We start from the raw sequence: 15,717 nt of genomic DNA on the forward strand, positions 1-15,717 counted from the left end.
GTAAACTCAAATGGGTACATGAATTACGTTTTAGAATACGGTCTGTTCATGGAGGTATAATGTTGCAGTTTCAGAGTTTAACCATGGAGGTAGAATTGTGAAACCATTCCTTACTCTATGGTGAAACTTATACACGTACGTCAAAGGCATGTTTTGAAGCTGTAAAAAAAGAACTTTGCTTTGCATTTGGTCAAAGTTGTTAAGCAAAACGACATTAAGTTTCCTTTTGAATAAGTCCATTCACAAAATTGGTTAGAGCAGTGTGTCGGTCAGGTCTCAGAATGTACATTTTGCCAAATCCATTTTGAAGCCTAATTTAGCCATCGGCCCGTCGGGTTGGTTACTCATGGAGATAATATTAACAAAAGAGACCTCGTGCGGCTGAATGGGGTACATTTTTAGGAGTTTGTCTATTGACCCAAACTGGACGTAACAAACCTTAAACATGACTTGACATGCTTTCTGAAAGTGAAATAAGTTAGAGAAAATGGAGTGGGGACGAGTTTATCGTTTTTATTTAGTTTGTACGATATAGGGTTCCAGAGATATGGGATGTATGGAGGTTTGTTCCTAGAGCAGCGTGAACATGAACGCGGTCAGAAATTGTGTCGTTTGTCGTTCAAATTTCGCGAGATGCAATAAGCCCAAAGTGACAATAAAAAAATAGAAAAAAACCAGACCTCCCAAGTCTCACGCATTAGGAGTGAGACTCACGCATTTGGGCTCTGTCTCACGCTCACACGCACATCAACCATTATTGGGGCGAGATCGGGGGAAAAAAATTAACGACATTTTTTGTACAAAATTTGTACAAACAGAGCGCAAATATGCAGATTGCGCACGCTTTTGCTCATCCAGTAGGTTCAGCTCAAATTCGGCAGAGCGCAAAACGCTTATTGCGCACAAGTTTGTTCCGATTCTTTTAGCAAATTCGTTGAAATGCGCTCCACTAGCGAAGACACAACAGGCAGAAGAAGTGAGCGATTGATTTTGGACATCATTTTTAGTCTATTTTTTTCAAGTTTGGAAGGATATAATCTGACACAATCGAACCTCCACATTAACCATCAACATCTCCTGTGTACCTCAAGTGAGTTTTAATTATTCTGAGGAGGCTTTTGATGCATTTTGAAACACCTTTTGTCCACATTCACATTGTTTTATTTATTGATAAAAAAAAAAGTTGGGCGGCGATTTAAAAAGGCCTTCTTAAACTGGCAATTTTTTTTCCGGGGGGATGGGGGTTGAGCTTTGAAAAATCTCACACATAGCTGGCCTCTGGACTTGGCATCTCTGCCTGCAAAACACTTTTTTGACGTTCACGTTAAGTGCTCCCGTTATACATGCAGCCTATTGACCAGAAAGTTTACAAGACCAATTCAGATGAGAATAAACTAAAAAGAGGCCTACGCTCTTACCGCCCCCGCCCCCCCCCCCCCGAAAAAAAAGAAAAAAAAAACAGTAGATAAATTAGATTTGTGGCACACAGCATGTTCCAAAAACTCGCTTTACTTATAGTGCTGTATCGTGGGACGTAAAAATGTCATTTTTGACGAAATTTTTAAAAAGGAAATCAAGCATTATGAATGTATATTGAGTGTGTGGAGAAAGTTTTGGTAGTGTAGTACAAAAGAAACTTTAGTTATTGCTGGCTAACGGTCAGTTTCACCTATCAACGCTGATTTGAAAAACGTGTAACGTTAGGGAGGCCCAACTTATTAGACCCCTATAAGGCTCACGGGGGAGCCTTATAGTTTCTAGATGCATAAGGTACGTGACAAGAGGTGGGTACAGCCACTGCAAGTAGTGGTGGACGTGCGAAATAGCTTCATTTTGGGTTAGAATTATGACGCCATGCATAAATATTGAGAGAGGCGTATAACACCCTCACCCACATTTCGAAATATTTGTGTAAAGGATTTTTATATCCTAGCGGGGTGCCGCGCGAAGCGCGGCATCCCGCTAGTGAATTATTAAAGCCCAAAGTGGCGAGGTCACCCCGAAACAACACAAGTTGATGACATTCACGTTCACGTATTTGCCCGCGTACTGTGCAGCTTGCAGCTAAACCTCGCCAATATGCCCAAAGTGGTGACCTCAACAACACAATTTTTGACGTTCACGTTCACTAAAATACGAAGCCCTTTTCAGTTGAATATTGTGACATTATTTTAATAAATGCTGTTTGATAGACCAAGTTTTCTACTACAATATACAAGAGGTTCAGAGTATGGTTAGACTACGTTAATTTACTGTGGTTTGAGCGAGCTCACGAGCCGTGGAATTTGCGTTGTGCACGGCGTGAAGTCGGGCTGTGTCAAGGGAGACCGGGAAGTTGTCCGACCCTAGCTGACAGCTACCCCTTCTAGTCAAATAATTTGAGGGCGAAATCAAAGGAATTTGCAGCTTCAGACTTTTATTGAAAATATTGGCAGCAAAATCATTACAATGGGGGCAATGTAAACCACACTTTCCGTGAACAAACACATGACATTATGTGAACATTCTCGTAGAATTTCCTATATTGGTGGGCTGTGTGTAACCATTACAACTGGCATTGCTCAGCCACCGGTAAGGTCTCATGGTACAAACTGAAGAATTTTGTTCAGTGATTTCGAGAAAGAAAACTCTCGATTGAACAAACAGATTGCAACAGTAATCATGTCTTTTTAACGCGCGTTGATACGCAGTACGCCGTGTTTGTTCATATGTATACCTATCTCAGGTCACGTGACGTTTGTAGTGCAATCGGTCTATTGTTATGATTTTACATCATACCACCTTTTAGTTTGGTAAACCAGCCCAGCGGAATTTAAATCATAGGTGACTCAATGTAAAGCAAAAGTCAAACAATTTATTTTTTTGTATAAAGTTATTGGTACGTTAGAAAAACAGTTGACCGTGGATTTGTTGGAATGACAGATTGTTCATATTCTTGATAAGGATGCTTTGGTTTAGGTTAGTCATTATTTATTATTGGATGTTGTTAATTTCCTACTGTCATCCACGATTTTGTATCGTTTTCGACTATGACGTCATCGACACTCGCAGACGATGCAAGACCTTGACCGAGTACCTCTCAGCCACGATGAGGTCACCGGTAGGAGTAAACGTCATGCCTAGAGGAAAGAACAAGCCACGAGCTACACAGCCGATGTGCTCACCTGATGCATCGTAATGATGTATCTCATTGGTTCCCAAGCCATCGCACAGAACAGACACATAGATGTCTCCAGCATCGTCGCAGCACACACCAGGCGGCTTGACAGGTTTGCCGTCAATGGAGGTGCTGATATTGAACACCTCGTTTCCCATGAAATCCACACAAACTAGTTTCATCTTGCCGAAGTCTGTGATGATCAGACGCTCATTGCTGCTTACAGATAGACAGCAGTCGTTACTAATATCGTCATGATGTATTGTGGAAATGATGGATCCATCCATATTAAGGAGAGATATTACCTTTCTCTCACAGTCAGCCACTGCAATCCGATCTTTCTTGTCCACAGCAATACCACGAAGTAGACTCTTTGACTGCCCCTCGACTTGATTCTGTGAGGGTCGGAACTGACGAATGTATCTCAGTTCTCTATCATAAACCTTTACATCCTGTCCATCAGTAACCAGAAGCAGGTCATCAGAGGTCACGGTAACACCAAAAGGTTGTTTTAGTTTACCGTCCTCTGTTCCACTTTGAACACCTGTAGATTTGTAACTACCATTTGATGTAAATGTGGATAATAGACACCGCGTTGAATCAGTAACGACAATGTCACCATTGCTAAAGCAAGCAACGTCCCTTGTATACTTGAACTCCCCCTCACCTTCCCCATATTTACCAATTTTTGTCTTCACCTCCCACTTCTCTTCCTCTAGTATTTCACCGAGATCTGCATCAGTGACGATATCATGACCTTTGAACCCGATGAATGACTTGCTATGCTGCACTGTTTGAAACTGGAGCTCTTTGTGGAAGTCTAGGTTGTGCATAACTTTTGGCTTGAGGTCCAGCAGCTCAAAGTTATCAGCATGTTGCATCAAGTCATTGACTGAAGCTACGATCTGCTCTGCACGGCTCATCTTATCGTGATTGCTGCTCTGTATGCTGTCAAATCCCTCTCCTCTTTCTTGACCGATTTGGGTGACTCTTTCTTGAAGGAGGCGAGATGCGTTTCTTATCTTAGTGATTTCCTCGTCCTCCTTAGCCACAATATCTCGAAGAGCCTGGTCGACCATGAGCTGTAATCTTTGCTGTGAGTGCTTGATAGAGTCATCCACTTTTTGGAATTGCTTGCGACACTCATCAAACTTCTGCAAGGCTTCATCAACAGCTCGACGATAAGATCGAATGGAATCATTGATTTCAGAGAGATTGTGGTTGGTTGCTCGGTGATCAAAAACAGCACATTTGAGACACACAAGTAAATCGCACGTGTCGCAATAGAAACACAGTTCCTGGTCAGTGTGTTTGCGGCACTTTTGTGCTGCAGCTTTATCCTTGTCTTTGGTTCGCTCGAGTGACGAACCGACAGCATCAACGATTTGATGATGCCTGTGACTTTTTAATTTCGCGTGGATTGTCAGACATGTCTTGCAAAAATTCACCTCACAGTCAACACACCGTGAGACGGATTCAAGACCTTCGTCGCATCCTTCGCAAGTCGAGACAGGAGAGTTAATGTTCTCCTTCTGATCTTCAAGATTAATGACGTCATCTATAAGCGAGCTCAAGAAAAAGCAGCTAAGAAGATCTGACAATTCCCCATCCGGGATTGATGTTTCCTTTTTACACATCGGGCAAATAATAATATCCGTCTTTGGATCCTGTTTGTCTATAAGTTCCTGAAGACATTTTAAGCAGAAGCTGTGAAGACAGTCCAGGATTTTCGGATCGGTGAACCGACTCAGGCAGATTGGGCATTCGATGTGTACATGTCTAATCTTGCAAGTGGTCTCAGTGTGTAAAGCAGCTTCAGCCATCTTGATGAGAATGGGCTCCTGTTACCTGATGAAATAAAATAAGGACGTGTTCGTTTTACAATCAGGGAGGTAACATTATGGAGACTTTTAGACGCTAGGTGGCAGCACAATTACTGGGTTAGTTCGTAAGAGTATACTTGCCTCCTATGATAAATAACACAGGCAATGGTTTTGTAAGCCCATTAAAGGCACCTGGAAATAGTTTTTTTTTTTTTAAACATAAGAGTATATGTTTATTAACAATAACACAATTTTTGGAGTAATTGTTTGTCACGATTTATATGTAAAAAAAATTACTTAAGTGCTTGTGGGGTTGACTCCGCCTACCCCTTTTGTGACGTGGGAAAAGGAAGACTTTGCCTCGATCAAACTAGACCCCCCTCGATGCGTAGATAAACACACGTGCAAAAGTACATGTAATTCTAAGACGTGAGTTTGTACGCTGCGAAAAAGATTTTTTTTTTTTTTTTTTGCATTTTTCCGGCAATGCCGACCAGGTGTATTGCTGCTGGATGCAGCAAAACAACTAAAGATGGGGTCAGTGTTCATCTGTTTCCTGCAGATCCCAAGTATAGGCGGTTGTGGGCTGCAAAAGTCATATTAACTAGAGCAAAGTGGTCCTGTCCGACGTCTTTTTCAGCGCTATGCAGCGAACACTTCGAGCCGTCGTGCTTCGTATCCTTGATACACCACTCATTTGACATAACGAGAAGAGCCATTCTTAAAGTCACCTGGAAATAGAATTTGTTTTCTTTCAAACATAGGAGTATATGCTTACGAACAATAAAACAATTTTTTTAGTAATTGTTTGTCACGATTTATATGTTTAATATATATATAAAGTTGTTTGGAGGGCTGACTCCGCCTACCCGTTTTGTGACGTCAATCGAGGCATACAAAGTACATGTACGTCCAAGTCGTGAGTTGGTACATTTCAAAAAGTGTTTTTCTGCATTCAGCAGCAATACACCTGGTCGGCATTGCCGGAAAAAAAAAAAACATTTGTTTTTGAAACGTACAAACTCACGACTTGGTCCGTACATGTACTTTGCAATTGTGTTTACTCTACGCATTACAGGCAAAGTCTGCCTCGATTTACGTCATGAACAGCGCCCTCTCGGGTCGGGGTCTACTCTTAAATTTGTAAATAACATAAGAACTGATTTTTTTAAACCTTAGTTAACTGTTTATTCACATTCCACTCATCAAAACACATATATTAATGACAAAAGCTTTATTTTGAAAAAATACCACTTCCAGGTGACTTTAAACACGACGCCGTCCCAACAATTTTTCCAGCTAGTGGAAAGTCGAAGAAGGTATCTGAAAGACGTGACGAACCCAGAAGAGCATTTGCAAAACGTGAAAAAATTCGGGTAAGTTTGAACTTTGAGGGTATGTTTTTAGCTTTTGCCAAGTGACACGATTTTTTTTGGGTACCGCATGCGATTCACCGTGCGTGCAGATCCTATGCGACCGTCCGCACATTATACAGCAGCCATAGTGCGTGCGTGCAGTTTGCTCCGTGGCCGTATTTCTATAATAATACGTAGGCAGACCCACATCTTACAACCCATTTGGTCACTAAAAAATCGCATAGTTAAATAAAAATAGCAGCAATAGCTTTTGTAAAAACCACTAGGCGTTCAACATGTTCAAGTTTCAATGTACGTATGTGTGTAAAATCGTGTCTAAATTTGTTTTGATGTGCCATGTTCCCAGACGTAATGTACGGGGGCCTGACTACAAATTTTCTCTTCAAATATCGCGCCTTGAATTACGTCACGAACAGCGCCCTCTCGGGTCGGGGCCTACTCGTAAATTTGTAAATACAATCAAAACTAATATTTTTAAACATTAGTTAACTTTTTATTCACATTCCTCTCATAAAAACACATATTTTAGTGACAAAGGCTTTATTTAAAAAAAAATACCACTTCCAGGTGACTTTAATTACATTATATGCCTTCATAGCATTGGATATAGAAATGTGTTGTGATTGGTCCGGTGTGATGTAGTATGTCAGCTTGCACTTCCGATCCTCTGCCTTCATAGTGTGCATAGTGTATGTACGCCATTGTTTTATTTAAAATGTAATGTGTACATGTACGTGTGAGTTAACTGTGAATCTCCATGTGAAATGAATGAGAGGTCAAAGGTGCATTAGGCAACATCCGGTCAAGCTGGTATATTGGGGTTATTCACGAGCCTCGAACACTGATCATTATAATAGAGATCAGTGTTCTCGAAGTGTGACGTCAGACAGGTTAGTTTGTATGGTACTCGAAAATAAGTGACAATGCCTAGGATTTTTGAACAATGGACTAACACGACTTATTGTGGTATTTGTATGATGGACATGAGTATAATGTTAACAATAATGAACCTATTTGTTCCCTTTTATACATTGTACTTTACCCCAAGAATAACACCAACGCCCAGCCGGCAATCACACTGTTTAGCAAGGCCCTTTTCATTTTGCAAAGGGTACTCCAAGGGAAAATCTCAAAAGTCTATTGGGAATGTTTTGAAGGGGCACCAAGGCCATGACCGGGCACTGTCATGGCCTGCGTGTAATTCAAAGCATGTCATTAGTATTTGTTCCATAAGTACATTTTAAAAACTTCTTCGAGGCTACATTATAAAACTGAAGTTTTGATGTTGTATGTTTCGTCAATTCTTAATGTTATAAATGCACACTTCAAGACTAATAACTTCATCTTGTTCAAAACAAAAATGACAAATAAACTAGAAATTAGTGTTACCATAAACAAACACTAGGTGTTCGGGTATCTTCGTGTCAGTGTTGGAATCGATGAAAAGAATAACTTGTTAATAGCTCGTCAACATGCAAAGAAATCAAAATGAAAACGGATTACTTTTATACATTAATTTTTTTGTTTCTACCACCATAGTTTCAACGGGAACTATAAAAAAAACCATGCATACAACGAATATTCACAAGAAAAAGCCAAACTGAAAATCTTTTTGCTCATGATAGGATTTTTCAAAACAATAAACTTTTGTTATAAACAGATTTCTTAACTTATGACGTCAAGTTTTTATCGAGAGATTTGATATGAAGTACGTACTTAGTAAACTTACACACAAAAAATTGCCAGCAGACGAAGCAAATATTAATTTGTTTACGTCATTATCTGTAAATTTAAAGGATGGGTCAAACTTTATTTCATACATTGCGAACTTGTCGGAAGTCCAGATACTTTAAACCGCTCACCAAGACGCCGGGAGATTTTGTTCAATTTATCTCGAAACTGCCCTTAGGGTTACTTACAAGTACATGTACATTGTATCACGTTCAATGAAGCTATAATATAATATTTTTCAAAATAAGCCATGCCATATGTTGACAATTATAAAGTTTTGTTGCTTTAAAACTTTGAATACTCATCAAGTTTCGGTGCATGAAACATTGATGTCTAGTAATGATGTCGTTAAGTCAAGAATAGTGTTGGCATTAAATTAAAGGATATTTGCTTTATTTTAAGATAATAATTTTCTTACAGACGAGCGGGCTGTTAACTTTAGACTATTGAAAGGGGCACTTGTTTTTAATAAAAATGTAAAACGAAGGGAAATCGAGGAAACGGCAAACCTAAGCCCCTCTTGAATTTTGACTAAAAACATATAATGAGTTAAGTACTACTTCTACCTGTAAGGTGTATCATGGAAATAAGGAATGCAACACAGCAAATGGAAGTCTGTCAATGGATCTAAAACCATTCCGCTGAATTTTTTTTATTCCCGTTGATCAACACAACTGCTTGTATTTTTTCACGTAGTTACAAGTCTTACGAACTACTGAAGTAGGTGGCCATCTCAGCGAAACTTTGTCTTCAATTCCACCATCACCATATGCCATCAGAAGGGCAAAAGGGAAACATTTTTACGCCGAACATGCATTCGTTTCCGTTGCGTAAGTAGACTTGACTCAAGTCCCAATCCCGTGCCATCCCCAGAAAACTACTGTTTTGTGATGCTCTGCATTCCAAAACCTGTTCCGCATGCGGGACAGGGACTTGACGATGTCGCAGTCGCTTGGTATGTAAATATATTCACTTATGAATAATGTAACATTGTTACGTGATACGTTTTGACCAATCAAACGCACCCAAAAAGAAGACTAGTTCATTTGTCACTTGTGGGTTAAGTACTTAGTTGATGATTGAAATACATTTGTTAATAACCAATTAATTATGAAACAGAAAGCACTACATGTTCATTTGAATTTAAGTAATACGTTGTAACATACACTGGGGTCGGTTTCGTTTGCAAAATTTGAATTTTGGGAAGTGCAATAAGACGACTTATGACACCGACACCCCCTTGCCTGCTAATGAGTTTACCCGCCCCACGTGCGTGCCGCGTATAGACGCGTGCATTTACAACGTCTTCTACTGTGATGTCACAGAGTATAATGAATATTTTACCGGCAGGGCAGCGCTTCCACGCTCCCATTGGTTTTGTACATCTCCCCATTTGGGAGATTTTCCAATAACAACGTGCAGAGCAAGAAACGACTTCGTCAAGTCCCATTCTCGGGACCACATTTTGACGGCGAGCGCGCACTGTACTGTATGCTACGGGGTTGTTTCATAGTAAGTTGAGGTAATAGCTTAGGGACCTCTCACACGAGAATGGGACTTGAATCAAGTCTATTGCGTAAGTTGCGCCATATTATGTTATTTTCAAGTACGCGCTAATCCTCCAATCAGATTCGCAGAATGGAATGGAGTGGTGATAAAAAACTGTATTGCACGGCTACTATCACTACCTTGGATATAAGCGCTATATTTTTCCGTATTCCTCCCGCGCTTGTGTGATAATATACAAATATTGACTGCTTCGAGTGCTATGGTTAAAACTATGACTCCTGAGGTGATCCCCGGAGCATTATATTTTCCCGAGGCGAAGCCGAGGGAACATAGAACGCTCCGGGGATCACCGAGGGAGTCATAGTTTTTAACCATTGCACGAGTAAAAGCAGTCGATATTTGTTTTATAACACCCCAAACATTTCTAAATACTGTACTATTATTATTAAGTTACAGACCTGAATGCTACAATCCACGGACGACGCGAATACAGATTGCAAACACTTTTACTTACTGTGTTGCATGTAGTGTCGTGCAATCCGAAATGGTTACAGACTATTAATTTATCATCCTCGTACACGCAACGGACGTCTGGGTACTGCACGCCGTGTGCTAGTCTGTCGGACTAGCGCACGGCGCCGTGTGCTAGTCTTCGGACTAGCGCATGGCAAACCGACGCACTATCACACGGCCGTCGTCTAGCAAAACTAAGACATGTCATGTGACGCGCTCTAATCCAATGAGCAGGCAGAATACTTGCAAGGGGTGTTATAATATAAGTTATCACACAAGCGCGGGCAGTCAATATTTGTATAATATGCATTGGTCATCGGCACAGCGTAAAACGGAATACAGCATCACGCCACTTAAGTGAATACGCACGTAGTCACAACAACAGTGTAAACAGATGACATTCTCATTACTGTTTCATTCGTGCTATATGTAGGCGCATCCAACCAACAGGCGTCGGCTATAGATTTGTTAAATCTTCAACTAATGTTTTGAACCTGAAGTGAAGGTCAAAGTGGGGTCATGTCTGTGAAGCGTTTAAAGCTCTTTACAAGACCTTTCCGATGAGGTGTAAATTAATAATAATAATAATAATAACACTTGTAATGCGCACGTATCCACACTGCTGGGTGTCCAAAGCTATTGTTGTAATGGCTTTACTTCTTGAGTTACGATCTTTTGAAATAATAAACTTTGGATTAGTATATTTAAACAACTGACGACGTCATCGTGACGTAACAACTTTTGTATTATCTACTGGTCATTGTCTACCTGCATGCACAATATCATCGAGAGGAAGAATAAAAACTTAAAAGAAATAAAATGAATAATATCAAAGAGTTGCCCGAACACCTAATAAACAAATGAATGAACAAGAGGACTTCTAACTAAAAGGGTCTGATGACAATGACATTTTGTGTGGATCCTAGAAACACAAACTTTGAAAACATCGATACTTTTGGTATAATGTAGGTGTGAGTTTACCGCGAATCTCAGTGTAAAATGATTGTGAGGTCAAAGATACACGTCATACGTCAAAGTGTGACGTCATACGTTCGGGCTACTTCATACGCTAGGCCTATTATGTGTCCATGCCCAGAATTGTGTAAACAGTTGACTTACGACTCCCATACATTTAAAGGAATTGTGGCATTTGGAGGCCATCATAGACGCGATGTGTGTTGTAATTGATTTTGCCCTTGTCTTTCCCTTTATACTTTACATCAAGAATAACACTAACACCCAGCGAGCAATCACAGTGTTTAGCTTCATCGTTGAGAGGGTATAAGTCCATTTTAATTTCACAAAGGGCACTTCCATTGGAAAGTCTCAAAAGTCTATTGGAATGTTTCTATGGGGCACCAAGGCAATGACCAGGGACAACTGAAGTCATGGCTTGCGTGTAATTCAAGGCATGTCATTAGTAGTTATAATTTCCACGAGTACATTTTAAAAATTCTGGTTCTTAAAATGGAGGTTACATTTATATTAAACTGATTATTGATATTGTATATATGTTTTACATTCTTATTTGCACACTGCCAGACGGATAACTTCATAACTGAATATTGTTAAAAACAAACAAAAAACAAAAAACAAACAAACAAACAAACAAACGTGACACTATATATCAACAAATGAATGGATAAGAGGACTTCTAATTAATAGGAAATGTTAATGATATTATTTGTATTGATCTTGAAAAAACTTTCAAAAAAGGTTTGTGTGAACTGATTATTGTACTGTACGTACACACACAAGTGTTCATTAAGACACAATTTACCCTAGTGCAAATAAAGTCCTACCTCGAACTGTAGATGTGACTAATGCTCACTGCGTACACTTGAACCTCTTTGATGAATCGGAAGTGGAAGATTGCCGGCAACAGTAATGGATTCTGTACGACAAACAACGTTAAAGTTTACATTACAAAAACAGTGCACCTTCGCCAATCCACATAATGTTGTACTTCCGCAATTGGGCCATGGTTGGGCTTAAACCACACGGCCATGGGGACGGTATGCGTTGTAGCATGGACATTTCTACCTCCATGATTGTAGTAGTAGTTTCTCACAACTGGGAAAACCCCACATACCCCAACCATTGTGTTCGTCATGGTTCGATGGTACAAAGGTTCGTATTGCAATTATAGGTGCACCTGTTTCAACCAATGCGGATAGTGTGTGCTACATCATGATGTGTTCCTCACATGTCAATGGCTGATGTGTTTGTGCATAGGGCAATTAGGAACAGCTCTTGGTTCGTGAAACTTGGTGTGACAAAAAAATGAAAGAACGACAGAATGAAAGAATGAATGAATGAATGAATGAATGAATGAATGAATGAATAAAGACTATTTAGGGGATGTCATACACTACAGTTTAAATTTGCTAAAAAGGCATGAAATTCTAAAACATCTCTCATTTTGGTCCTACTAAAGCTGCGACCGCTAAATTATAAATGATGATGAAACTTGTCAGTTAATATTACACGTCTATAGATGGTTATGGACCCTAGTGCCGCAAGGTGCAAGTAAAGTCCTACCTCAAGCTGTAGATGTGACTAATGCTCACTGCGTACACTTGAACCTCTTTAGTGAATCAGAAGTGGACGATTGCCGGCAAACAGTAATGGATTCTGATCGAACGTTCAAATCGTAAAAGCAGTGCAGCTCTTCGCCAACTCGACACCGATGTGAATGTATACAGTACAATGTATTGATCGGCATCCCGTGCGCAATGCAATGATAACTATTTCGGACAACTGGAAAACCCCCACACGTATAGTGATGCAATGCATTCTACGGTGGCCTGCTGAGACCAATGCAAAAGTGGGCGCTGGATGAGAATTTCCTCATTTCAATGACATTTCGTACCGATGTGTTTTTGGAACTTGATGTTTTCAGTCTGACATATGACCCGAAATATTAACCTTAATATTGAATACTGTGGCTGGTTGAACATTGAACATCTGGCTAAACGACATCATACTAGAATTGTCGTCATTCGTGTCACTATTGACACTCATTTTGGAACGTATGGCTATATTTATACATCGTTCCAAAATGATTGGAACCGATTGACCGTGCGAACATGCTAGCTTCATGCACGCTAATTTGGGCAGTTATCCTTCAGTTTTGTTTTCTAAATCAACCCCTCCTCTAATGCCACTCAGGTAGGAAATATAAATTTGTGTTACAGGCAGTAGACACTTTTGGTAATTGTCAAAGACTAGCCTTCACAGTTGGTGTATCTCAACACAAGCATAACATAACAAACCTGTGAAAATTTGAGCTCAATCGGTCATCAAACTTGCGAGAGAAAAAAAACACCCTTGTCACACGAAGTTGTGTGCGTTTAGATGGTTGATTTCGAGACCTCAAGTTCTAAAGCTGAGGTCTCGAAATCAAATTCGTGGAAAATTACGTCTTTCTCTAAAACTATGTCACTTCAGAGGGAGCCGTTTCTCACAATGTTTTATACCATCATCCTCTCCCCATTACTCGTCACCAAGTAAGATTTTATGCCAATAATTAATTTGAGTAATTACCAATAGTATCCACTGCCTTTAAAAAATGTTTTTCATAAAAAAGTGTAAGACTATAAAAGCTTCTATAGGGGGTACAATGCTAAGAAAGCAGATACTTCAGAAGCCCATAAATAAAGAGCTCAAGGAAAGCCATAGAAATGGTTGGAAAAAAATAATCTCGTGCACGTGGTATATACCTTCCGACTTTAGTCTCCGTACCCACATCACCTCCACGTTATGTGTGCATTGAACATTTGTTGATATGCAAATAAATCAAATAGTGTAAACCACTTGACTTATGATAATACAACTTAATCAAGTTTGGTTTGCTTTTCACGCTACGATGTTTTCGGGAAACCCATTCTCAAAATGGCGTTCATGTATGACATTGAGATATAATAGTTTTTCGTTGTGTGCATTGGGTTCTTTGAATCATGTTACCACCCTTCCAATGTATTGCTTTTGTGTATGTAAACAATAGCCCCAAACAAAACTTTTTAATCCTGTGGCCTGCAGAGAGTGGGCACTACGAGGGCGCTGTCTAAGGTCAATGTACTTTTACTAATAAATGCATTGTTTTAACAGAAAGACAGAAATTGACTCAACATATTGCCTTCATATTTACTTGCCACAGGTATGTTGAAAACTTTTTATTATAATTACTATTTTTGTTTAGGTATAAAGATTACTTATAAGGCTGAATTGAGGTATTTAGACGGAGGATGTTTAGGATGAAGATGGATTTTAAAGTGAACTTTCTCTTTTGTCCCAAGTTGTACAAATGGGTATAGGGAAAGTGTGCACAAGATTTACCTCATGTAAATGAAGAGTTGAGGCTTTGCAAAAGGATTATTATCACAAAGGTAAAAACTACCAATTGTGAAGATGCATGGATTCTATAGAGGAAAGTCCTCTCAGGATTTATGGCTATGAGTAGTGATTTGTTAGTATCATAAAAGAGATTTGAGAGATATTTCAAACTAGTTTTGACTTGAGCAAGGCTATGAGCTTATGGCAATCTGCAGTGAGGAGACAAAACTAAGGCTTGGTTGTTTTAGTATAACATGAGATTTGCAGACAAGTGCATGAGTCTTATAAAGTCATAGTTCAGGAGTATTACAATTGTATTCCTTTAAAACAATGGAAGGTTTAATTTCATAGATTGGATCCTTGAATATCAAAGAGAGTTGATCAGACATGTAACGTGAAAATAGAGAAGTACGTGAAAACAGTACCTGTTTCAAACTTCTGTCAAGTGCTAGAAATAGAACAGTTAGAATGCATTTTAGATGGTTGCAATTAGAGATTTGGATGTTCAAGACACTCAATTAAAACCCTTGTTGTTCATGCAGTAAACAATTTATAAAGAAAGATTTGTGTATTCCATAATGTAGTAGAAAGGCCACACAAGTTTAAAGTTATGTTTCTCATGTGCTGTTAGAAGTTAAATACATATTTTCCGAGTTTGATTGTTAATGTTTAGTCAAGGTTGAACACTAGTGAAATATTACTGTCTGCATAGTAATTTGAAGTATTCCTAAACTGTATACGTAGTTTCATTCATAAATATGATTATCAAAATGATATTTGACTGTGGATAGATGCGATAGCTCCATAGGTTAAGGAAAGCAGAATGTTCAACTTATGTAAATATATGCTAGTTTTCTCTAATAGTTAAGCGTTTGTATTGATGTACTTTTACTAATAAATGCATTGTTTTAACAGAAAGACAGAAATTGACTCAACATATTGCCTTCATATTTACTTGCCACAGGTTTACCTCGAGACCCTGGTTACATTTTGGCGATCTTGCCAGGACCCCTTCTCGAGATAAAGTACTGACTGGTGAGATGACGGCCATGCAGCAGTAGTCGAATCATTGAAACTAGCTGCTTGTAAGGAAGGAGTTGCCAAAGGAAAGCGAAGAAGGTTGGTGCTAGTTTAAACAGTAACGTAAGCTTGTGCCAGACTAGCCGGCGGAGATGGCAACTAATGAATCATTAGAGCAGCTAGAAGCGGATGTGAAGGCGTCGCTGCATGGCCTGACAAAGGAGCAGTTGGAGGGTGTGTTGGTGCACTTGCA

At 39.5% G+C, this 15,717-nt stretch overlaps 1 protein-coding gene and 1 pseudogene across 1 annotated transcript; both read right to left on the minus strand.

Moving 5' to 3' along the window:
• LOC139936696 (uncharacterized) overlaps nt 1–15,717 on the minus strand; it is a 78,768-nt pseudogene that overhangs the window by 5,233 nt on the left and 57,818 nt on the right.
• Nucleotides 1,575–4,980, minus strand: LOC139936313 (uncharacterized). Its single transcript, XM_071931110.1, has one exon. The coding sequence runs from the start codon at nt 4,978–4,980 to the stop codon at nt 3,028–3,030; it is 1,953 nt and encodes a 650-aa protein (XP_071787211.1). The 3' UTR covers nt 1,575–3,027.

Source organism: Asterias amurensis, chromosome 4, assembly GCF_032118995.1.
Source record: "Asterias amurensis chromosome 4, ASM3211899v1".
Lineage (NCBI taxonomy): Eukaryota > Metazoa > Echinodermata > Asteroidea > Forcipulatida > Asteriidae > Asterias > Asterias amurensis.

What these genes read in the sequence shown, in the direction of transcription:
- LOC139936313 (XM_071931110.1), bottom strand. Translation starts at nt 4,980, where the DNA reads ATGGCTGAAGCTGCTTTACACACTGAGACCACTTGCAAGATTAGACAT.